Genomic DNA, 25,631 nt, shown 5'->3' with positions numbered 1-25,631 from the left:
AGAAAAAGAACAACAAAAAATAACAAATAAAACATAAGCCAGAATTAAAGAATGGTTCACTTGTTATTCAAGTCAAATCAATCACACAAAAGGTTTGAAGACTAATGGAGTTTGTGGTCTGATTTTTTAACCCATCTGATTACCATCTGGCCATTGTTTTGAGATATGATATCCACAGAAAGTGAATCAGTAACTGCCACATGTGAACACGTGGTTTTGTAGCATCGCAACACAGACATGGTAAGTATATCAAGAAGTACTTCAACTATTAAGATCAATAAAGCTTTCCGGTTTTGTTTGAGTGTATTAATGCGAGAAGTGTACAAAAAAGTGTGAAGAGTCAAGTATACTTGACCTTAATGACGTTAAAGTTATATCACTGACATTGAGACCTACACAACATCCACTCAGCTCACCAAGACATTAGAATGACCCAGTGAAACAACCAATGACATCTAAACTACAACCACTACTGAAGTTGTAAACACTCCTGCACTTGTCATTTTGAATTTTGAACTAATCAAATGCCTGAAAGCCCTGTCAAACCAGAAAAACGTTCCTCTTACCTTGTTTGGAAGTGAAGCGATGGTAAATCCCTAAAAGTCTCAGAGCAGGGACATCCCCAGAGGTTTAGTATCTGTATATGTATTTGTGTGTTCGTTTGACAGGATTAACTCTAAGTGTCCAATTTGAGAGTTACTAACTATACATGTGCTGCTGTCCAACTGAATGCACGTCTGAAGCCCGAGGCAAGCTATGGTCACTTCCTGAGTTGTTTTGGAGCGCAAAAGACGATGCTTTTTCCTCAGGAAGCCGGCCATCCCCTTTCCTTTCCACCAGCTCGGAGCTTCCCCCACCACCTCTTAGGCCTCTGGGATCATGGGCACTATGACTCCACTAATTACTCTGGGAATCATGGATGGATGCAGTACAGTATTTTTCTGTTGACTTCTTTACTGACTGGCATGGATACGTGTGCTTGTTACTAACATGATAAGTCAGTAGTGGTGCATGGCGTGAGGGAAGTGGATCCGAATGAGTAGGAGTCCTCTGTCCTGCTCGGCTTTTGTCTGAAGCATGTTTGTTGATGCTAATCGTCCTCACAGGCCTAGCACATCTGAAGGTGTTTTCCCAATTGTGGGTTGAAATAAGCAGGGCAGACTCGCTGGGTTACTGTGCCAGGGTCAATGAGTGCACCTGCACAGTCTCTGCGTGGGGTAGTTTGTTTGTTTTCTTACAGCAAGACTCGGCATTGTATTTGACCCAAGGATCTATAGACACTGGGCTTTGATCACCATGTGGTAATGGATGCTATTTATGTTGTTTACATCATGGGAACAAGCATGACTTTGCTGCTTGAAAGAATTCACACAGCTTTATCTTGAAAAAAACAATGTTTCTTTCCGCGTTTGTTGACAGGCCTCACTGTTGACATGGTATGCTTCTGATATACCATGTGTTTTACACTCAAACAATTCAAAATACTAACTCTGTACAGAGTTTAAACCCGTCATTCATGTTTTTCCATCTTTCAATAGGCCTAAGCATTATTGCTGATTGGTTGTTCATGAAAGCTCAATTTATATAGTTATTCGTTATTGGATTAGCCTATTAATCTTATATGGTTTTGTTTATGTAATAGCTTGTGTAACCAAAATAGATGCTTGATATGAACAGATTCAATGCTGCCCTCTGCTGTCACTCTCAAAACACTTTTTGACAGGATAGCAGAACATCTTTTGTTAGACAGATCTTTTATCATAATTTATCCTAAATAATAGGTTCAAGGAGCTAATACATGTTTCACAAACTCATACATCCACCATTATTTAAATTGGATTATATGTGTGAAATTAAAAGGTAGAATTTTAAAGTTGCAAAACCACAAAGCTACATGTAGGCATATTAAGTACTTTAGTAAACATAATAATAATAATAATTAACTGAATACATATATAGTAGATTTATTATTATTTTATTTCACAAAGATTTAACGGGTTACATGAGCTTGATTTATTCCTGTGTTTCACTTTCTTTGCTTTACTGTTTTAGTTTTGACAAAGGGATTCCAAAAGGAATTGCCCATAATTAATTTTTGCTTAATTTCATATCATTATAGATACAACATTTTAAAATAAAACAAACAGGAGAACTTGAAATATTCACCAAAAGATTTATTATTATTATTATTATTTCTGTCCAATGTCCAATGTCACTGTACAAACAAACAAAACAAAACAAACTAAGTAAATTTGACCATCTTGAGTAGTTAATATAGTAGCAGCAAACAATACCTCATGGTTTTGTCACAAACCAGTCTTTATCCAGGTCCTTCAGATCTACTGGGCATAAGCATAAGCTGTCAATTTTTAACCAAGCATCAAAAATTCATCAGTGATATTCAAACGTTTTTCAGAAAAATAATTGAATCCTACAAAATCTAATTCACATAAACAACACAACAGGGAATTACTGATTTGAAATCTAAAAAGCATACTGACAAAAATCTTTGGTCCATTAATGGAAAATCCATGAACTCATTATAATCTAAAAACCCAGATATTTCTTTTAAAAAAATCCTTCACATAGGGTCAATATTTCTAAGGGAAAACTATTTTTGAAAGGATATTATGTAGTGTAAAAATTGTTCTTCTCAGGTAACCAAAATTGTTTTTACATTAAAGTCAAATAAATGGTGTAATATTACAGAATAACACTGACTATATTGGGTTATACCGATGAATGTAATTCTAAGGGATCTGGTAGAAATAGTTCAAATAACAAATAGGCTATATGTTAAGGTAAGTAGGCTACATCTGTTTCAACAAAAAAGTCTCGTTTTTCACTGTTTAAAAATGTCAAAATAATGAGGACAACTTGTATAAGGGTCCATGCTGTGCTCAGTTTTTTTTACATAAATATTTTTACAGGTTTTACAAACTGATACAAACTGAAGTCAGCAAACTGTCTGTATTTTACAGAAGTGCTGCTGATGCCTTGCTATTGAGCAGTTTAGATACAGGAGACTGACCAGCCGTAGATGTGCAGGTGCTCAGAGTCTCTCACTGTCAGAAGAGCCCTGGCGGTCGGGGAAGACGTGAAGCTGGGGATGTTCAATGCCATTGTTGTGGAGATCTTCTTGTTTCTGCAAACCGTGAAGTTTATTCACCAATTCTGTGATAAAAACCTGATGAAGATGAAGAGGAAAAGCACATCATTGAAAAATCTTTATACCAAAAGACATGTGTCGAAAGAAGTAGTAATTGAATGAAAACAAGTGACTTGTCAACCATATAAGGCCAGTTGAGACGTTGACCAAGTTGAGACGGTCTCCTGAGAACTAGTCTGACCAACTAATAAATTAGGCCAAATTTAGACCAATCAACCCTATTATGTAACAGATTTTAAAAAGTTATGATCAGTCTTGAAGAAAAAAAAAAGAGATGACTAACTTGTAAGACTACAGTCTAAGAAGTTTATGCAACCGGCCCCTGGGCTCCGATCTTCGTAATTCACTTAATACATCTCTGAGATGATTTTACAGGTGCCAGATCTTCTAATTGTGATCATTGATCTCTGGTTAATTTGGTTCTTGAAGCAAATTTGCAGATTTAATTAAAATAAAGATGAAGTTGATATTACCGAGTGTGCATATGACATGTTCATTGGAACAAGCATTGATTATATCTACTGTATATCGATACTCAAACCATGAACAGCAATGTAAGTGATTGGCTGGCATCAACACAATGACATCATGTAATTTAAAATCTAAAAAAGGAAACAGAAAAGCAGGTAAAATGACATACAATTTAAAATTGATAAATGAAATGTGTCAATGTTTCTTATACCCAATTATTTTCACTTTTCACAAGTTCTTCTAGTATTTGTAGAGGCTTTACATATTTTTTCAGTAGCCTATTGTAATTAGCAATTCATTTCATTTTAAACATGATGCGGATAAATCTTGATAACGGTCAATAAAATATGGCACAACCTTTTTTTAATCTATCTGCATCTCCTGCACTTCATCAAGCCACTCGTATAATAGCTGTCAGCGTTCAAATTTATGCATGGTTCAAACTAACTGTATGTAATGTGTCTAAGAATCCAATACAATTATGAGCTAATTATTCCCTCACAAATAAATCTCTCAATGAGAAAAGTTGGACATTATAATTAGACTTCACAACCTTAAAATTAGTTTCTAATTCATTTTAAATTATTATTATGTATATAATGTATATAAACATATTTCCATTTTATTTTGAATTATTAATGTCTGTTTAAATAGGGTGCTCTTATAAGAAGGTAGCAATGGCTTGGACAGGCAGTCAAGACTTGTGTATGTGAAATATAAGCCTGGTCCTGTTTGGGCTTAAGAACATTTTTGCTAACTTTGACATTCGAAGAACCTAACAATCCTAGATCATGTCAAATCGTCAACATGTCAAATCCAAATAAATGATTAATCCATGTACAAAGAACGGCCCCAGAAAAGCTTTTAAAAATATTGTCTTGTCAATATCAAATTTGTCAATAGGGGGGAGCAGAGGACGAGTTGTAGAATAGAATGAATCTTTGGCTGGTTAGTTAGTTAGTCCCTGCTGGTAGTTGTTGTAACTACAACATTTGGTGGCAAAAAGCATAAAATATTGCATTAAAGTAGGTTATGTTTTACTAATCCTAGATTTTTTTTTTATTTCTTCACATTGAGAGTTTTGTCAATTCATCAACACTCTCAGTCACTATTTACTAGAGTGTGACAGTGATTCACCATTGTGTCAAAAACTGCAGGGGGTTATTTTGTTAAAAAGAAATGAAACTATGTGCAAAAAAAGGACAGGACAGCTTTGTTTAAAAAGGAGAGGTGTTTAATTTAAATTGTGTGATAGAATGAAAATAGCTTACTTCTGTGTTGTTACTGCAGCTATGAAGGATGTCCTGTAAGAAAAAGAAATCAAGAGATTTGATAAAAAAGCGTGACACATATCTGTTCCCTGTTGAAAATGAATTTATAGTCCAGGATGGTTTATGCTGGTTTGATTCTGCTCTTGCTACTGGTATGAGCTGAATGACCAAAAAGATCTAGGTGGTTAAAAGGAATATATTCATGTTGTCAGTCACAAAACCCTATGGCTTTCAATCGTGTGGAACAGAAAATGAAAGGAAAAACAAAAAGATGGAAGAATTTGCATATAAATGTTCATTATGGTTTCCTTTTGGGTGAACTGTTCCTTTAATGCTAGTTAAAATACACATGTGACAAGCTTGTTTCTTCATCAGTATTTTCAGAGAGCAGATACCTTAAGCTTCTCTATCCTTTCTTCATCACGCTGTAGATCTAGTAGCTCGTCAATGTTCACCTCCTCTGGCATATCCTCTTCCTGCGAGGAGAGAAAGAGTCACATTTAAGGCCTGGTTTATTCCAGCATGAATGTGTTCGGCAAGAAAATCTGATCTGAATTGCACTCTCTGACAGTAATGGGACTTATGGAAATGAAATACCCTGGTTACTCTAGTACGCAATATTCAATTTCTGGGTCTGCCTCCTCCAGGGGCAGCGCTTGCAGGTTCACCACCTGGTCCCGGAAGGGAGTGGTGGGAACTTTGGGCACATATCCAGGCCGGGGTCTCAGGATCATGTGAGAATATGCCGGCCCGAAATCCAGGCACGCTTCGTCTACAGAAAACCCTTTCAAGAGAGACTTGTTCTTGTAAAATTAACAATTGCATTAGATGTGTACTTTCAGATGCATTCTCACTTGACTGCCCACAACATAAATCAATGAATCCCTTGCTAAGCCATCCCTAAACATTAGAAGTCCTACTAAATGAGAACTGTGATGAAATCAGAGGGTGGTGTTGGCATAGCATGCAGGTTCACACAGACAATCATTAGGTCTTATAGAGCAAAAAAATCAAAGTATTGTCTCATCTCCCATTCTACTCAGCAGCTGTCAGTCTAGGTCAGACAGCTGTATGGGCGTAGATTGTGCGGGGGATGTTTTTCATAGGTTAACTGGGCCAATGTGTATACATCCAGATTTAAAATTCAAAGAGTCAATATATAGTCTATCTACATACATGACTTTCACATTTCCATGGTCATCAGCAGTGTTGGGAGTAACGCATTACAAAAGTAATACATTACAGTAACATATTAGTTTTTGCTGTAACGCAGTAGTGTAAGGCATTACTAATTAATTTTCAGTAATATTTTACTCGTTACATGTTCAGTGAGGCTTGTATTACAGTTGTATTACAGTGTATTGTCTGCTTTTACTTCTTAAAGGCAACAGACTGTGTGAAAGTTTTAAAGCAGTCTTTTAGTGCCAGTTCAGAGCGGTCGCGTCTGTAACATTGTTTTTTACTCATAAATGCGAACACGAAAACTAAAATAAAATGAATATTTTAAGTTCTATGGAGACTGGAGAGCCAACCCTTTCTTATCCGATTTGCGCAGTGTAATTAACAGAATTACAAAAAATATATTTTGCCTCTTATTTTTTTGTCACGCATGAATGTGTGTCTTTTCCCTAATATTAAAAATAAAACATAGACTGATATTTGTCTAATGTCTGGAGTCCTTTAAGGAAGTAGCCTATATACGTTTCAATACATGAATTTTCTGAGAATTTTTATTTCAAGTTTTGACTGCAAATGTCATGTCCATAATGCTGGACTTCCCCAATTTTAAATAATTTATCCTCAACTAGTTTTGTGGTGTAGGTCTACGTATTTTATAATGTTAACTTCAAATAACACTAATAGCCTAATTTAAAGATAAGGCAGCATTGGATCTGGACGGTAAGGAGAATAACGCTGGAGTTGGAAGAGGTGTGTCGCGATTCTGTAGGTTCGTGGATGTGGCGAATTGCGATTTTGGTTTCATATTGCATATCGTTACAGCCCAAAAGTTAAGTTCTACTTAGTTATTTTGGTGAAAGTAACTCAAAAGTAATACATGAGTAATGTAACGCATTACAATTCTGGGACAGTAATATTGTAAGGTAATGAATTACTTTTAAATAACAGTAACAAGTCATACCTAATGTATTACAGTTTGGAAGTAACTTGCACAACACTGGTCATCAGTCACTCATCCATCACGACACGCCTATGCTCGCACCCGCGCTGTATCCATCATTTTCATAGAGGTCGCAATGAGTTAAAAACGAAAAAGTCAAGCACTGTAAATTGATTGTCATGTGGTATCCGAATTGTTGCATAATTATATGAATAACTCTGCTTTTTTCTTTTGTTGAATAATTTAAAAGTGTGGGTAAATATTCACTACCGCCACAAACGTGCACTTATTTTCAGTCTTTTTTTATTCGTAATGTTTTTTATTTTCACAGATATGTTCAAAGCCCTTCAAATCAGAATAAAGATCATGACTGTTAATGCTGAATTTGATTTTCATGTATTAACAGCCACTATTTATCTGCTTGAATCAGGCAGCGTTGGAACGCGTACACAATGTTTTCTCTAATAGGAAATGGGCTGGCTGAAATAATGCAATTTATTATTTATGGTGTACACCTTTGTGTTCGGAAAATGATTTAATCTTCACTTCACTTCCCTTTTTTGTGGCTTGGTGCAATACAAAATATAGGCCAAGAGTAATTTTTAGAGACTTCCAGTAAATCATTTACCAATGCCAAACCAACTTGTAACCTGCCACCCACCAAATGTTTGCCATGTTTGAGGGAGAAATAGGAATGTCTGGTTAATATACAAAACGTTTAGATGCATTTTAACAATGTGAACTTGATCAAAGGATTCATTGAAAATCATATGTATCACTTTTATGATTAGTGTTTAGTGCTTTTGGAACTTTTTTTTTTTTTTTTTTTTTTTGGGAAAACCAACCGGTGGAATTATTTTGTGAATTACTTTGTTATTTATGCAGGTTTTGAAAAAAAAAAATTGAGAATATTAAAAAAACTAATATAAATTCAAAGTAAAGAGACATGGTGTGACCAAAACCTAAATGGTGGGATTCATTCTAAACTTCCCATCTTAACAGCACCAAGGATGACAACTACACGTTTCTTCTATTACCAAAGCTCCAAATTACCAGTTTAGTGTACTATCACACAACAGGTTAAGAGCTGGTCATGCAAGCCAGTGCTTTTCCTGATAAGGTTACGGATAACTACAGGGAACAGTGTTGGTGTAGGAGAACTTTCAAAATCCTGAAACTAACACCACTGTCGAAAGGTCAATCAGAGTAAGATCCAAGCTGAAAGCCCTACCAGGGCACCAGTGACCTTTCTTTTAACTCCAAATGCCACTGAAATGCTGTGAAACAAATATAACCTCTTGCACGATGAACATTCAGGGCAATCCTCCAGTCATTTAAAGTTTGTGCCTTTGCTTTCAATTCATTCCTAATCAGAGATGTTTTGCACAATGAATTGAAAATTAGTAGCAAATATTATTTAGACTCAAAATTTATGAAAAAAACACAATTTAGTTGTTAAACTACAAAATGCGGTTGAAATGCATTTTTTTTTTTTTGTATTTAATTGTGTAAATATTTTGCTTTTATTCTCATACATCCTGGCGTCAACACATTTTGGCTGGTCTCTAATTCCCTAAAAACATTTCCTCCTGACCAAACATGAATTCTTTCACCTTTTACTGCAAGCGTGAGTGCTGAGTCAATCACTCCAACTGGTTTAGCATCACCCGATCCCCCTGGGCTGTGATTCAGCCTCTATTATTTCCAGGCCAGTAGCTAATGGGTAAGAGGTTTTTTTTCTTCCTGATTTCTTTGAGATGGGCTGTTTTTTTTTCTTCTTCTGAGTTCCCATGCCTTATTAACAGCTGTGACCCTAATTCAAATGCCCATCTCCTGTGTATTTGAGCAAGTATTTATATTTATGATGTTAGAATGTGACTAAATCAATATTTCCAAACATTCAAAAAAGAATGTAGCCAGTCCATTTTCAAGAACTAATCTGACGAGTGAGGCAAGTCTTTTTTTAAGATGCATCACTGGTGTTTGCAAAGGCAAGCATGATCATTATTATAACTTAATCATAGAGCTAGGGAATTTAACAAAGCCATAACCGTATATATTACACTTCCACATGTATCGTGTCCTGCACTCATTCTGTTTAGTGTTACAATTTTATCCATAGGGTATAGTGTTATTTTGGACCCAATTGACTTTCATTGTGTGGACAAAAACAGGTGATTCTTCTGAATATCTTTTTTTTTAATTTTTGAAATGTAAGAAATTCATAAAGGTTTGGAGTAAATGATGGCAGAATTTCCATTTTTAGGAGAACTATCCGTAACATTAAAGACCGACTAGCAAGTGGGCTTTTTTAATGTTAATCCAGTAAGCCAATAACTAGCAACCACCCAGAACTTCCTAGCAACATGCCAAAAACACTCTCTGAGAAGTGGTTCTCAAACAGGATGACTGAAAATGTTTTTAAATAAGCCAAAACAACTAAAAATCAAGGTTTTAATTCAAACACAGCCTTATTTTTTCCCTTTATATATCCTTAAAGAACCAGGATTCCCACTGACTCTATGAGATAGCCTATAATTTTAAAAGTTAGATTACATGGAATAAAATGTAAATTCAACATGTAACATAAAACAACAACCTTACAACTCCATGGGCTTTTTTGTAAAAAGCCAAGCTCTAAAATATTTTATTGGGTAGAAATTATAGGTCCAAAAATATTTATAAAAAATCCACACTCAATCCTTATAAAGAATTTTCCAAAAAATGGAAAGGAGCCTTCAAAAATTGTTGTGGACAATGAGGGGCCTTAAAGTAAAAAAGGCTAAGAACCACTCACTTAGAACACTTTAACTGCATAGCAACACCCTGGCAACGAACCACAGCACTATAGCATTGTGGCAGACACCTAGCAATAAAAATTTATTTTACAATTTACAAAATGTAGTTCAATATTTCGGTTTTTAATTATTTGACATGCTTTTGCTTGATAAACTACAAAAGATACAGCATTCGCAATTCTTACTACGGACAATCTCAGCATCGCTAGCTTTTCAGCGCCTCTCATGTCAGCTCTATCCCTTTGTATCCATCCAGAGTAAAATGTCAGATCGTTTGTGCATCATCTGTCCTCAGGACCCCATAAATTGTGATGTAATACGCTGTTCCAAATTAAAGGCAAAAGTGCATGTGAGAGCAACAACAAGGACTGACATTGCATAGTCTAACTAATTATATATGATGGAATGCTTATTTAAAAACAATTCAATTTTCCACAAGAAACAATTTTTTAAATATTTGTACAGACAGAATAAATAATTTATCGCAGCCTGTGGTAATTAGTGATCTCTTTACTAACAGACCATATTAGGAACAAGAACTCAGCTGTGGGTCATCTCTGAAATGTAATATTGTTTATAAACCTTCTAAATACAGATCTCAGCTTCATTTCTTGCATCTGCTGTTTTGCTCTGTTTGCTCCTTGTGATGCTAATACTGTATAAACACTCTGGTAAAATCTATCCAGGTGCATTCATTTTCTGTTCATCATTCCCACGGGAATGGAGCTAGCATACAAACTTAGATGTTATACATTTAGACATTCCTTGTTTTATGACATATAACAACAATAGATTAGCGCTCCTCAAATTGAACTGATGAAACATAAAGCATTTTATGCATTTAGGTGAAACGTTTGTATCCTTTACTCAATAACGCAATATCATTCAGCTAATAGCACAGGTATGTCTATAAGATGTCTGGTAGAGATCTGAAGATCTTGAAAACATCTAATTAACATCTTAGAAAAAGCAGTTTTACATACATTCTAAACCATAAACATCTTAAAGACATCTTCTACATGTCTGTATGACATCTGACAGATGTCTCATAGACGTATTGCAGGTCTCTATGATGTTTGTGTGCTATCTCAACTGAATTTGTATTTTCTTTCTTTTACCTTACATATAGTATTTGGCTAATTAGTGTTAATTTGGCTGACTTACCATTTGAGGGAATGATATGCCTCGAAATGCATATGAGTGGATACATAGCCTTTGACATCAGGCACAAGATGTACGAGAAGCGTTTTCTCCTTCCTTTTAAAAGTTGATGAGCCTGTTTATTTAGCTACACCAACATTCTTTGGATGTGTTTTCCATTAGTTCATCAGAAAAGACTATTTTAGGTCTCGACTAAACTGTTTTAGAACCACTGCTGTTAACTATTACTATTTTTGGGGATTATTACACATTGGATATGTCAAATCAGTAGCACAGAGTTTTGTGCCTCTTGTTTGGACCCATGTTTGATGACATGGAATAAAAGACAAAGGAGCCGACTACAAATATGCATCTGACCAGTATGGGACTCAAATTTGTTTTGTTTTTTTTAGTAAGCTTTTATAGAGATGTGGGCTTATGGTCCCGCTTAATGGGGCTTGTGAAGCGCTTTGCATGGACCAATAATAGCGGGTAGTTGTTTTGTGGGATGGGGGGTGGAGGACAGTTGCTGAAGGGCTTTCTTTGTGATACAGTGACATATGGGGTCTTCATTTCCACAGCCCCCATCCCCCTCATTCATAAAAAACACCCCATGAGACAAATTTACCATCAATCAATCCCAGGACCATAAGAGCAGGACGTTGTCGGGCCTGCTGCCGACAGGAAATGAAGGGGGGGATCTGATTACAGCCTCAGTGGGGGCTGTTTCTTTTTAGCACCAACATCACATCTTAAAGATCACAAAAAGATGACTGCTGAGAATCATCCAGTCATCATGTGATATTGTGCCATAATATAAGTGTGTTCAGTGGCTGGGACAACTCAAGTTCAACTACAAAGAGAATAAACTTATAGTCATATACTTATAGAATTATAATGTTGATACACAAATGTGCAGGTGAAGTGACACACTGAGATCCCTGTAGTTTTGTATAGTTTTATTTGAATTATTGGTTTTATTTCTTTTTAAGAAATGTGCTGATAAAGGAAATTATTTTTATTCTTTCTTTTTTACTGTAACAAACAATTCAATTTAAATGGAAAAAGTTTTTTATATTTAAAAACTGTATTATTAAAACATAATTTTTCAGTGTCCAATTTAAAGTTGACAGTTCAAAAGCAGCTAGACCTTGTGTAAAAAGTAAGGCATTTATGTGACAAAAAAGTATTTAGAGATTAAATACTATTTTAATTAGTAGCAGACGTATTTGGAAATATACTGTTTGTGAAACTGCGGAAAACCACGGGATGATGAAACTAAATGTGTTCGAACACCCCTAGGTCTACCCTACAACGTTTCATAATCGCCTTTGTCGTGGCAGGACGCCACGTACGTTCCACTGACAGAGCCTAAGCAAATCTCTGTTCACATCCACCATCACAAAGCCCAGTGACTGTGAATGTTTACCATTTTCCAGACAGCTGTTGGCATCCAAGAGCTCTCCATGTAAGGCAGCATGCGTCTTTAATCATTTAAGATCAGCCCCCTGATTGTTGCTCATGGGAATTGGAGACTGAGAAAAAAAAAAATCCCCTCCATCCTAAAATACCCCAAGACACAGGAATGTGAACTAATATAAATTGTCGGCATATCAGGCATGTTTACTGGTCTTGACCTTGTTTTTTCAAGCCTCCCAGGAGAACAGGACAAGTACCCTGACGTAACTATCCGTGATCAACAATTAGCTGAGTCAAAATTTGAAAAAGCCTTTTAGAGATGCCAGTCTCTGATGTCCCCAGAGTGTATAGGTGAAGTTTTAGCCCATGAATACCCCACAGATAATTTTTTATGGCATGTTAAAAGTGTCAATTTTTGAGAGTGAGCAAAAACTTGTCGTTTTGTGTGTGTCCCTTTAAATGCAAATGAGCTGCTGCTTCCAGCACAGAGGGCGGAGCTTCAACAGCTTGTGTGTTAGCCGCTCCGGTTGCCTCACGCAATGACTGGTTTCTGAATGGTTAGTTGATAAATGTATGAAGCTGATGTGGAGTTATCTATCTTCAAGTCATTGATTAGCATTATCTTTCATGATAATCTATAAATCAGAGTGGGAACTGTTGTAAGATGCCTACAGAGCTTTGTAGATACCTACATTTGTTGTAGTCCTAAAACCGTTTTCTGCATTATCTTCATTTGCTTTGAACTTTGAGCGTCGTAACTTTGCAGATGTTATTTATGCTCAAACAACAACATTACACACTAACTTAAGTTAGAAAACCACCTCAACCACCCCTTTAGATAAGGGACTGTCGGTAACAATTTGTTCAGACTCTTTGTGTCCAAGGTCACGACACAACAAGTTGTTTATTAGGGGCCATTTACACAACACATTTTCAACTAAATACTGAAAACTTTTTATGCGTTTTGGCCGTTCATTTACAACAATGGCGTTTTGGGGGCCTGAAAGTGGTTTCAAAGTGCACATTTTTGAAAAAGATATCGTTAACTTCTCTGTGTAAACAACAAAAACGTGAATTCGTGAAAACGGTGACAAAATGCACATGCATGTTACTTAGGCTATTTGGTATGTAGTGTTTCCTAACAAAGTGACATCATCTGCCTGGCATGCAGAATACAGCGATTTTAATCATTTCCATGGATTCGTGTGAACAGGGGTCTTTTAGACTATGTTGTCGTCTGTGCGTGAAAAACAAAGGAAAAACTTTGTCAACAATGTCATGTTACAGTCGGCATAAAATCGAATTTGACAAATCTTCTTTTTATGTGTAATATTGTAGTGTTTATTATAAATGATTTATCTGTGCACTTCATTATTTTTTTTTTAATTCATGTACCCTTGTTATCTTTAATCAAATACTTTACCCTTCCCTCTCCCATCGAAACGACATCTCTTCTATTTCGGTCACGTGCAATGGCGAAAGGGTGCGGCCAGAGCCGATGAGGGTGCCGCTATGGGTGCACCGCCGCTCAGAGGATCGCATTCAAATCTGCCTCCATTTTGCAACAATCAATCCAATCAATTCCCGAGGACGAAATCAAGCCCTGCCCTACATTTTCTTTTTCTAATTTCAGAGGCCGTTTCACTCGGATATACGTCACAACAAGGAAAAGATGACAATCTCAACTTCCATTTCACACCGACTTTAATGTACCCTTAGAAAAATAATTGAATGGTGATATTTCTGGGAACTATTAATTCTATTCTATTCTATTCTATTCTATTCTATTCTATTCTATTAATTTTCTCTCCGACTGATGAATCTAACAAAATAAGATAAATTTAATTAAAAGTGATATAGTGTTCACATTTTAAAAAATTTGTAATTTTAATGATTGTTTGTGAAGAGGAGCTATGATAGAAAGATGACTGCCCTCAAATCTATCTTATCAATAGACAAGTAGTTGACTGGGGACACAGTATCCTCATGCAGAAAAAAAGAGATGAAAATTAAATAAAAGTAATTGGGTTTGTTGAGGAAAAATTACTACAATAACACATAGTAAAAGTTGGCATCAGATTGTCATTGTTTACACATTCATGAGGGACACACAAAAGGCAATCGTTTAGTGGTATGACCCAAGGAAAAGGTTCACGCCCTTCATGAATAAACGTACGGCATAATCACTGATGAGAACATCAAAAGGTACTCAACTCTACCAAACGATATTCGAAACGTACTTGCCGAATTGAACATAGCTACTTCATCACATTTTATGATTCAACAATTTACATTCAAATTCTGCATTCAAATGGTGTGACACCTGCTTCACAATCGAATCACGCACGTAGCCCTGGCTAGTGTATGTGCACATTTCCACGTGGATAGTGATGCTTTTAAATCTACTCCCACTTATAGAAAACTTTCATTATAAAATATTGTTGCATTTTACCAATAAATGACTACACCAATATGACTGAGAACATAATAGATTTATCATCAACGCCTTTTGCTGCTGGCAGCTCATTAAATATTCATAGAAATCATTTGAAAATAAATTTCATTCATTATATATTTTATTTTAATCGTATGTCATTATTCTTTGTTCCAAGAGGACTCACCCTTCCCAAATACAGCTCGTCAAGTCCACAATCTATCCACTTTTCCACATCCAGACGCTTCTGGAGTTCCTTTCTGTTATATTTGACGGTGACTCGTGCTTGTCTCTTCTGGACGCTCAGTCCAGCATCCCGGCTGGTACCTCGGCTCGGTGAGTGGATCTTATTGTTATAACGCTTCCCCACCCGATTTGCAGCCATCTCCAGAGTGACCCCCTGGATGGACACTTGCATTCAAATAATTGATCAAGAGTCTGACTCTGGCGGAGTAGGTGCGCTCCTCCGACACCTCCAAAGCGCGCTGGGCCGCGGGGTCCTAGCGCTACCTGCGAGATCACTGCTCTCTCGCTCTCGGGGTCTGGAGACCACCAGAGGCCCGCAAGGAGGCGCTAAAGTTAGAGTTAGAGTAGTGTGTGTGAAACTAACAAACAAACGAAAAGTTTAGTAGCCCTCAAACCATATTCACTTTATAGCCCTTAATCCTGTAATTGTGGACAAATGTGGGCACAGAGGACTTAGTGTGATCCTAATTTTTATATTTATTATAAATGTTATATCACTGTCTTCGATAAAGTTTTGTCTATCCATTTGTGGTGTTTTTTTTTTTATTATTTTGGGGGTATTTTTGAATTTATTTACTTCAAAAAGTACCATATTTTCTTTGTAAATTATGCTTATTTTTGTATTTTATTTTTTTAAATATCATTCCAATAAGTTCTTAGAGCTAAAACCTAAAGATGAAGTGGCTTTGCGATCACCTGGTGTCTTATTTTGGCTTATTTTAGAATGCTCTAAATTACAGATTTTCCCATTCATTTCTATGGGTTGTCAAGTCTTGTACCGCTCAGATCAAGGGAAGATTTTTTTTTTTTTTAAATAAAACAACTATTTTGTCCACATTTGTCCAGAATACTGTTTTAGGGTTAAGTCGTTAATTTATTTTTCACAAACATCTGTTCATGATTTAATTTAATGGCAATTGATGCATGCTATTTTATTGATATAATGGCTTCAAAATGCAATTTTTCAATTTTCTAAATTGCCATTTTTTATAATTTCTGTAAATGTCATGTATTATAATCAATCATTTAACTGATTTATTAGCAAGTCTAAATGCATACATTAATTATAAAAAGGGAATCTATGATGATATTATGCTATTAATGCATCCTTGGAAGCTCATTTTTTTTAAGAAGCAACTCTAAAATACATATATTTTTTTTGTTTTCGTTGATAATGTGAACTAACTGAAAATTAGGATGAAGGCTTAGCAATACACAGACGGTTCCCACACACACGTTGTTGTTATTTATCATGGTGGTGGCTATTTTCCACTGATGCCCGATTTTTATAAGGACCTAGTGATATGTTCTATCTCCTATACCTAAACCTAACTTACACAAACCATCTAAGCTGTTTTATTGCAGTGATTGTTGGCTGGTAGTGTAAAGAAAAAAAATCTTTCCCTCTTTGCAAAAATTCCTCGATGCAGTTACAGATGCCAAATCTTAGACTTTATTGTTGGAGACAACAAAGCTGATTCCTGCAGATCTAACTCTCTTCTTTTACATTTGCTCAGCAATGAGCATTAATTGGCTTAGGCCTATCTTTAATTTTATTAACCCATCCTCCTTTGTCCGGTTTAATCAATTCCTTATCTTCTTTGGCTTCTTTTTAATGGTGTGCCACCAGTTGGTCTATTTAAAAAAAAAGAGAGAGAAACATTTAGCAACTTATTATCATTACGCATGCAGGTGCAAGCTCTTGGCAATTTCAGCTGAACTGAGAGGTGCTACAGTGTGAATCACAGTGTCACTATTATATAATTGTGCAGACTACAGTCTATAAACATATCTCAAACGTCCCTAGCCCTATAGTCACAATCAAGTTGATTTTCCGGTTTTTGCGAGGAGACATGGTTTCCACAATGTAAGCAAAACCAGACACAGACACACAAACAAACAAACACACACAATGTTAATTGACAGCGTTAAAAAGAATATATTCCAATCCATCATCAATAATACAATAATTTGAGGAAATGATTTGAGTTTAGCTTAGCGGTTCTACGATTTCTGTGGCTCTATGAGGACCTTGTAAAAGACTAACAGTGACGTCACTTAAGAGGAAGTTGTTGTTGGTTGGTTGCATTTTTTTTTTTTTTTGGAGAGAAGCCAGACACCTGCTGCGTATGAAGGCTAGTGTATACACAAGCGAAACAGTTTAAGAATCGAGTTTGGTTTAAAAGGTGGTGATTATAGAGCTTGTTTAACTTTGTTCGAGTCGCAGTCATTAACGAAAACAGCTTGGACAGGTAGACAGGAAGTGAAGAATGGGTCAGGTGCGTTTCACAGCCTCCATCGTTGGGTTTCTCTGTTGTCTGTCTGTTCTAAACGCGTGTGAGTGGGACTCAGACACGGACGTCGAGCAGGGTCTAGATTTGAGCTCATTTGATAACGGCGCGGCTTACCTGGCTTACCTGCCGGACATCTCGGACAAAGAGCAGTGCCAGAATGCTTGCTGTGAGAGGGAAGAATGCCAGATCGCTCTGATCGGGACTCCTGCGGACGGCAGTCCAGAATGCCGCCTGGTCAACTGTTTGAAAGACGGCAAAGACGTGTGTGTTTTGACCCAGAGCACACAGTTCAAGGTGTACCGCAAGATCCGGGATACCGCTGATCAAAAACACCAAAGCGAGGCTGATGTTCGCTCTGGAAACACAGGTAACTTAATAAGCCTATTACCAGGAAAAATTAAATTGTCTTAAAAATCAAAATTAATGATAAAATGCCATAATTAATATAGACTTAGTTATTTGAGCTATTATTAGCCTACTATAAATTAATATGTGACTACTTACCGTTTTGTTTTAGCGTAAACTATGTAAAAATGACCATATGTTGTTAATTATAATTGCGTAGGGCCTATAAATTAGGGAAGGTTTAAGAATGCTGGTTAAATTGGTTTCATAATGTTTTGTAAAATATATATTTTTTCAAAAACAGTAACCTAACGTTTGGCTAATAAATGAACGTTAATGTAGCAAAACTTATTTTCAAATTTTTTTTATCTATTAACAGACACCTTTTTTTTTTTTTTTTTTTTTTGCCAAATGACAACACAATGGGTTTCTCCTTGTTGGTTAGCCTACATCAAAAGTTTTTCAAATATTTATAATATTAATTATAAAACAAAATTTCTTTATTGCTTTAAATGCGTTAATGCCATTTTATTGTGTTATTAGTTTATGCAGTAACTTGTTTCTCTAGGCTATATGTTACCTTATGTAATGTACAATAAAGGGGAAGGACAGGGAAAAGTTTAGTATTTGATGGTATATATATGAGTATAAGTAATATTAAACTTGTTAATATTTATTTATGATCGTGTTAATAATTAAGTTTGAAATAAACCCAACCCCAAGAAGAACAAAGTAAATGCTGTTTAGAAGCCCTTCCCTTTTTTCACGTATTGCAGCATTGTTGTCCAGTGGCCTCCACCTGACCAACCCGTACTTCAGGTTTTACAACCCTTGTTAACTAAAGTCTTTAATAGCGTAAGTAAGGGTAAAGACATACAAACATTGCAAAACCTGAATGACACATTCACTTTAGTAACACAGTAGCTATATGTTACAACAAGTGATAAAGTGTGGTCAGAGGTCTGCAATAATAGTAAATCTGAGAAGTACATTTCCTACAGTTTGGACAGTCAGTACATGTTCACTACTTTGAGACTATTCCTTTTCTTCTGTCTTATTAGATCTCTGCCGTCTCCCAAGTGCAGTGGGAAAATGCCGCGCTGCTTTCCCACGATTCTATTACGATGTCACCAATCAGACCTGCAAGCAGTTTATCTATGGCGGCTGTGATGGCAATGATAATAACTTTAATACCCAGGAGGAATGTGAGGCGTCCTGTAGTGGGGTGACAGGTAAATATCAGCCAATATTTTTTTACACATTGCATTTTCAGTGTTATCCAAACCTTTATTTTGTAAAAGGTTTACTGATGATGGTTTACTGATGATGTACCAATATATAAAAAAGAGATGTGAAGAAAAAAAAATAAACATTACAAAAGGTAATGATTGTACACGTCAGAAACAATAAGCATTTTTATAAAGATGAGTCTTTAGAGACTTCTTAAAATAGTCCAGTGTTGGGGAATTTTTAATCACCAGAGGAAGTTTATTCCACAACCGTGGAGCTGTAACAGAGAAAGAACGACCAGCCATCCACTTAAATATGGGCTGCTGAAGAGTTGGAAGAGCGGAGAGAACGAATTGGAGTGTAAGGAGCAACTAGATTACAGAGATATACCCGCACTATCCCATGAATGGCTGGCTTTATATGTTCAAATCAATACGTGCCGACACTGGAAGCCAATGGAGTTAATAAAGAACAGGGGAAATATGCTGTGTCAATACACGTGCAGCCGAGTTTTGAATATAATATAATTTCTTAATATACTTATCAGGGAGACCAGAGTAAAGTGCATTACAATAATTTAGTCTTGACGTATTAATAAATGCATGGATGAGACTTTCCGCATCTGGCTGAGATAAAAAAAAGCCCCTATTGCTAATGTTTCTATATAATTTAGTCCCAAAGCTAATTGTGATGGAGATACTTTAAGATTTTGACCTTGTGCAAATCAATTTTTATAGCTTCACATACACTACTGTTACGGTTTATTTAATCTTTGTGGAAAAAAAGTCTCTCATGCTCATCAAGGCTGTATTTATTGGACCAAAACTAGAGGAACACAGAATATATGATTACAATTTAAATAGCTGTTTTCTATTAGATTTCAAATATAATTTATTAATGTGATGGCAAGTTAGCCATTACGCCAGTCTTCAGTGTTACATGATCCTTTAGAAATCATTCTAATATGCTAATATTAATAGGAAACATTTCTTATTATTATATGTTGAAAACAGTCGTGGTGATATATATTTTGTGGAAACATGACAAAGTTTTTTTTTGGGATAAATTTAATGCACCTTCACTGAATAAAAGTATTGGTTTCTTTTAAAACAAAAAAGCATTTGACTGGTAGTGTAAAAATCATTCTGTGAAGAAGTGCCAAAGCATTAATTAATTACTTGCTATTTCCTGTTTTGGACTTCCTGCTTTATAGATAAGCTGTTGTGTCATGCACTTCACATGGCATTCGTCATTGTTAAGGCATTAAAGTTGAGATGACTGTACTGTGTGTAATGTGTATTTAGTCTATTGAAGTTCAGAGACAAAAACAGAGGCTTTTATGATGGACAAAAGGAATCTTCTTTAAAGTGTGGTTTTATATTGAGTAATTGTATTAAATTTGTAAAATTGAAGCACACAGTTGATGCCTGCACTGCACATTATGATTTAAAGGATCCATTTAGTTGTTTAATCTCCACTTGATCCATTATAAAAGGACTGTAATATTTCAGATTACTAATATTTAAGCTACCCACAGTGTGTAAGCAGTCTAGTTAGGGTGTAGTATGTGGAAAAATGCGATGCAAATCCATAAACACATCCTGGATTTGAGGACGGCTACCATTTGCATCAAGGTAATGTTTGCATTTGGCTTGCATTGGGCCCCAAGTTTTTGGAGTTTAAGTCTTGACATACTGGTATGTGAGGCCCAGTTTTGGAATCCATCCCATTACAATCAATGTAAAAGTCACTTGGAACAGTTTTAGAGCATATCTGTCTTATGATTTGACATGCCTGTGGTGTCGAAAACTGAGGTTTCGACAAGGAGACCAAAATATGAGCTTTGGAAAACCATACAACTTTTATTACAGCCTTTCTCCACTGAGAGTGGGCACAAATCAAGTACCCAAATTGTAGTTTGTGGTTGGCTATGTGCTGAGTTGGTTTATGTCCGGCTATATTTTAATGGTGTTGAGTTGATTTGCATGTAGTAGTATATGTAGTAGAGTTCAGCCAGGTAACTTGTCATGGGGCCTGTATTATTAAATTATTCTCAAATCAAAGTGTATACCTTACCCTAATTTTACAGGCCGAAATCAAAACCACTTCGGTCAAAGTCAGTTAGGTCAGTTTGTTTTCACATTTTTGGTGAGGCACAGAACAACTTCAGTGAGTTTGAGTGGGTTTATGTTGAATCTCTTAACAGGACACTCTGGTTTCATTTTACTCTAGTTGTATAACCGGTTTGATGACCTCTATGCAGATTAACTACCTGTTCTCAACAAGGACATGACAAACACGTTAGTTGTCACCATGTTTTTGTTTTCTTTGACCTCTTCCCTCTTTTACAGGAATTGCATTCAAATGAGTGATCTATCTTCACATATTCACTAAGAGGAAAGAGGAAAGACTTTTTAATGTTCTTTATGGCTCATTGTGCTTTGTGCCTGCTTTATCCAAGTGACCATTTGTGATCTGTGGAATTACCTCATTTTGTTGAGTTGAGATGATGTTTAAAAGGGAAAAGATGCCATCTGCTTTCAATAGAGATGCTGTTATTGTCATACAAAGAATTTTATTTACAACATTCTGAGCTGTTTTGTGTTATGCAACGATATTGTGCGTGTTTGTATGTGTGTGGGCCTTTATTTGTGTAAGGGTGTTATTTATTGTGCAACTATATATTTTTCAACATTCCTTACTATGAATTTCCCTCATGGAAAAGTTAAGTTTAGTTTGTTACTTTGTTACTGAATTACCTTTCGAACATTTGTGGTCAGAATTTTTTTTTTTTTTTTAAGAAAAAAATGATCTTAATCAGCAAGAATGCATTAATTTGATCGGAAGTGACATTAAAGACATTTATATTCTTACAAAAGAAATGCTGTTCTTCTTTGCATCCTGAAAAAAATGTATCATGGTTTCCACAAAAAATATCCAGCAGCACAACTATTTTCAACATAGATGATAATAAGACATGTTTCTTGAGCAGCCAATTAACAAATAAAAATGATTTCTCAAGGATCATGTGACACTGAAGAATGAAGTAACGCTGAAAATTCAGATTTTCATCACAGGAATAAATTACATTTTAAAATATGTTGAAACTGATAACTGTTATTTTAAATTGTAATAATATTTCACAATAGTACTGTCTTTAAATTCAGTCTTGGTGAGTATAAGAGACTTATTTAAAATACAATACAAAATCTTACTGGCACCAAACCTTTGAATGGTAATGTATGTCTCCTTCTATGTTCAGAAATATAGCACAGTAATTTAAATTGTCTTTCTGCTCTCTTCAGGTTCTGTTCTTACGGACTCGCATTCTGTCGCTCAACGCAGCAGAATGTCCATACCCGAAAACAACTATGGTAATCAAATCCGTCTTCATATCTACAGTATATCATAATCCAGATGCCCCAATGACACCAGTTCTCAGAGATATATGCGATTATGACTTGGCAGTTTTTTTTTTTTTTACAACAGAGAAACACTGATCATTTTGTAATAATAAACAATCTCAACAACTGTCCTCAACTAATAATAAATATTAAAATGCATTAATTTGTCCTTTTGTAATGAATTAAAAGAGGGTCTGCGATGTCCAGGACCCAGTAATCATTCACAAAGGAAAACAACATTTTTGCTATCCCACATTTTATTACTATAAACATTTCTTTGTTTTAGTTCCCGTCAGCTATTTACACATGCATTTACTACAAAGTGTTGTTAATCAGCACACCATGACCAATTAGTCTGGAGTACTAGTAATTTACAATGCACATTAAAACTGAGACCATATTCACTTAAAAATGGAAACAAAAGACATTTTATAGTTTCCATTTTACCATGTGACAAAAAAAACTTTGTACTTATGTATTCTGTCTTGTCCTCCTCAGATGTTGAACCCAAGGCTCTTCCAGAGATGACATCAGAGGAATTCCAAGGTATTTTATCATTTTTGTTTACTATGAGTTTACAAATAAGTTTTTAGTGGTTTTGGCCACATCTTTGAGTAGAGTACAGTTGTACACCATTGGTTCTACCATCTGTCTTGCCGTATCAGACAAGTGTCTGGCTGAAGCACAGACCGGACTCTGCAGAGCCTCCATTAGACGCTATCACTACAACAATGGCATCTGTCAACCTTTCATCTATGGAGGCTGCGGTGGCAACCAGAACAATTATGAAACTGAGGAAACATGCATGACGACCTGCACAGGTACAGTTGTGTGCGACTATTCATTTCCTGATCAGCCTCAATCCCTACAAATCACTGTAAAATTATAACTATGTGTTTGTATCCCAGTGAGGCTCATTCCCAGCAACCAGAAGGCAGATGTCATTCCCTCTACTCCTATCCCTGACAACCTCCCCAGCTTTGAAGGTAAAATGGCAGATTATAAATCAGCTGTCCTGAATTTCTCCATTTCAAACTTATCACTAGTGATGCAATAATGAATGTTTGTAACACATTAGCTGCGGAGGAGTGAGACGTGTTTTGCGGTGGCTCTTTAAATGATTTTTATTAGTGCTCCTTGTGAAATGCGGTTAGACGTTATAAGCAACTTAAACTCAATTGAGTCTGACTCTGTAAAAAGAGAGATAACTGCAGTTCTGGAGCCGTTTGAGAGACGATTACGAGCCTTGAACGTGCTGCTAACAACCAAAGTAACCAATTGGACGAGCTACAAGCGAATGTTTACAAGCTGATTGCTCAGGTGGAAAGTCTTGAGGGTTATTTGAGGTGTAAGTTTTGTTTGGCAGTCAGATGTTTTTGATTTTAAAATGCTGTTCCATGTTGGCAACCAGGTTGGCATATCTTACTCCTTAGCTGATTAACATTTTGTTTCATCATATGACTCTCATCTTAGATCATCACCATTTTCCAATTGGGGTGATATAAATTTGTTAGTTTCAATTCGAAAGGTTTTAATAATCCTATTAAATGAAGCAAAGTTCTTCATCCATTTAGATGCTCATATAGCCTATTGGCAGGAGAACCACATGAGCATCAGGAACCAGTGAATTCGTGAGGCGAATGTTTTTGGGAAATCCAAAGGTGTAGCTATTCTCCTACAGTACATAAAGCTAAACCATTTGTACACTCACAGGTGCTCTCTGGTAGATTTGTCAAATTTATCATGTAAATATTGTTCTAGCTAATGTTTATGCCCCTAACTGGTCTGGGATGACAAATCTTTTTTCAATCATTTCTTTTCAAACACATTCAGATTTATCCTCCCTTTACCTTTGTCAAAAAAATCTTCTAAAGTAATTCAATTATTTAGGAAAGAATTCCCTGTCTCTGATGCATGGTGATTTCTTCTCCCACGTTTATCATACTTTCACGCGGTGGACAACAGACTTCTTCCAAATGTGGCTGACTGCAGATATGAAGCTATTGTTCTTGCTGATCATGCTCCAGTTTGTTTGAACATCCATTTTAAACTTAATCAGTTTTATTTCTCAGCAAATAGATTTTTGTATTAGTGTGAACAAAACTCTACATGTCTCTGCTGCTGTTTTAAGCCTATATTAGGGGGGAAATCAGTTCATGGATGAGCGCAAAATGAATTTGAAATTTTATCTACATGATCATTTATATGCCACATCCCTGTCCCCAGATATATAAAGAGCGCCTGTCTTTACAATCAGAGTTTGATATTCTTTTCTTTGTTTTGTGTGTGTGTGTTTAAAAGCATTAAATAAACCATAAAAAAATATTAACTTATCATTCTTCCTGCTGTAACTCAATACAGAAGCTTGTGCTCTGCCATCCGAGTCCGGCCCATGCCGTGCAAGCTTCCGTATGTTTTACTTTGAGGCCAGCACTCAGTCTTGTAAGCCATTCATCTATGGAGGCTGCAGGGGAAACCTAAACCGTTATGGTAGTGAGGAAGAGTGCATGTCATCTTGCCATGGGAAAGAGGGTAAGAGTACAGAAATTCTGCTTCCTGTTGTATGTATTTACCTTTGCTTTGCTGGTGGCTTATGTTGTTGTACTACTTTTATGTAGGGAGGTTTGATGAACATGGACATCTCAAACGTGGCCGCTGGACTCCAGGTGAGGCATTGTTGAACACCTGAAATTACTTTAATATAAGTTCAATTTAATTATATACAGTATATGAACTTATTATAATTTACATACACCGATTTCTGATTAAAATAAAATCAAATAAGATTATTTTGAACTTTCTATTCATCAAAAAATGCATGAATCAAATATATCACGGTTTCCACAAAAATACGAAGCAGCATAAGAAATGTTTCTTGAGCAGAAAATCGTATTAGAATAATTTCTGAAGGATTATGTGACACTGAAGAGTAGAATAATGAATCTGACAATCCAGGTTTGGAATAAATTACTTTTTAAAATATATTCAAATGGAAAACGGTTATTTAAAATTGTAACAATATTACCATTTCTACTGTTTTTGATCAAATGACAGCATTGGTACCAAAAAATTCATACCAACCCTAAAATGTTCATATATTTACTGTAAGTACAATGTGTAATGCATGTACTCTACAGATTCATTTTATTAACTTTAATACTTTTTTATATTATTTATTGTTTTTTGGCAATTTCACATTGCATATTTTACGTGCAAAATGTACAAAGTGTTTACTTACACCAGGTACCTTGTTGGCAGAGGCTGTTTACACAAACTCCGCCCACTATTGTC

General features: G+C 35.8%; 3 protein-coding genes across 3 annotated transcripts in view; 1 reads left to right on the top strand and 2 right to left on the bottom strand.

Moving 5' to 3' along the window:
• exoc3l2b (exocyst complex component 3 like 2b) overlaps positions 1-738 on the bottom strand; it is a 31,797-nt gene extending 31,059 nt beyond the window's left edge. Inside the window, exon 1 of the mRNA XM_089121287.1 lies at positions 567-738. The gene's annotated coding sequence lies outside the window, so the exon portion shown is untranslated. The remainder of the gene's footprint in view (positions 1-566) is intronic.
• Positions 739-2,159: 1,421 nt separating this feature from the next.
• ppp1r14ab (protein phosphatase 1, regulatory (inhibitor) subunit 14Ab) lies at positions 2,160-15,344 on the bottom strand. Its single transcript, XM_039681508.2, has 4 exons — positions 15,009-15,344; positions 5,307-5,387; positions 4,912-4,944; positions 2,160-3,187 (listed from the first exon to the last, which is right to left on the bottom strand). Exons 1-4 carry the CDS (start codon positions 15,237-15,239, stop codon positions 3,053-3,055), a joined length of 480 nt encoding a protein of 159 aa, XP_039537442.1. The 5' UTR covers positions 15,240-15,344; the 3' UTR covers positions 2,160-3,052.
• A 1,556-nt stretch (positions 15,345-16,900) lies between these two features.
• The window catches only part of spint2 (serine peptidase inhibitor, Kunitz type, 2), a 10,143-nt gene continuing 1,412 nt past the window's right edge, over positions 16,901-25,631 (top strand). Inside the window, exons 1-8 of the mRNA XM_039681446.2 lie at positions 16,901-17,728; positions 18,768-18,938; positions 22,242-22,310; positions 22,839-22,886; positions 23,006-23,161; positions 23,249-23,326; positions 24,702-24,872; positions 24,959-25,006. Coding sequence (XP_039537380.2) covers positions 17,338-17,728; positions 18,768-18,938; positions 22,242-22,310; positions 22,839-22,886; positions 23,006-23,161; positions 23,249-23,326; positions 24,702-24,872; positions 24,959-25,006 — 1,132 coding nt within the window. The 5' untranslated portion in view covers positions 16,901-17,337. The remainder of the gene's footprint in view (positions 17,729-18,767; positions 18,939-22,241; positions 22,311-22,838; positions 22,887-23,005; positions 23,162-23,248; positions 23,327-24,701; positions 24,873-24,958; positions 25,007-25,631) is intronic.

Source organism: Pimephales promelas, chromosome 16, assembly GCF_988280905.1.
Source record: "Pimephales promelas chromosome 16, fPimPro1.hap1.1, whole genome shotgun sequence".
Classification (NCBI taxonomy): Eukaryota; Metazoa; Chordata; class Actinopteri; order Cypriniformes; family Leuciscidae; genus Pimephales; species Pimephales promelas.
This window is presented reverse-complemented; position numbering and strand designations above follow the sequence as displayed.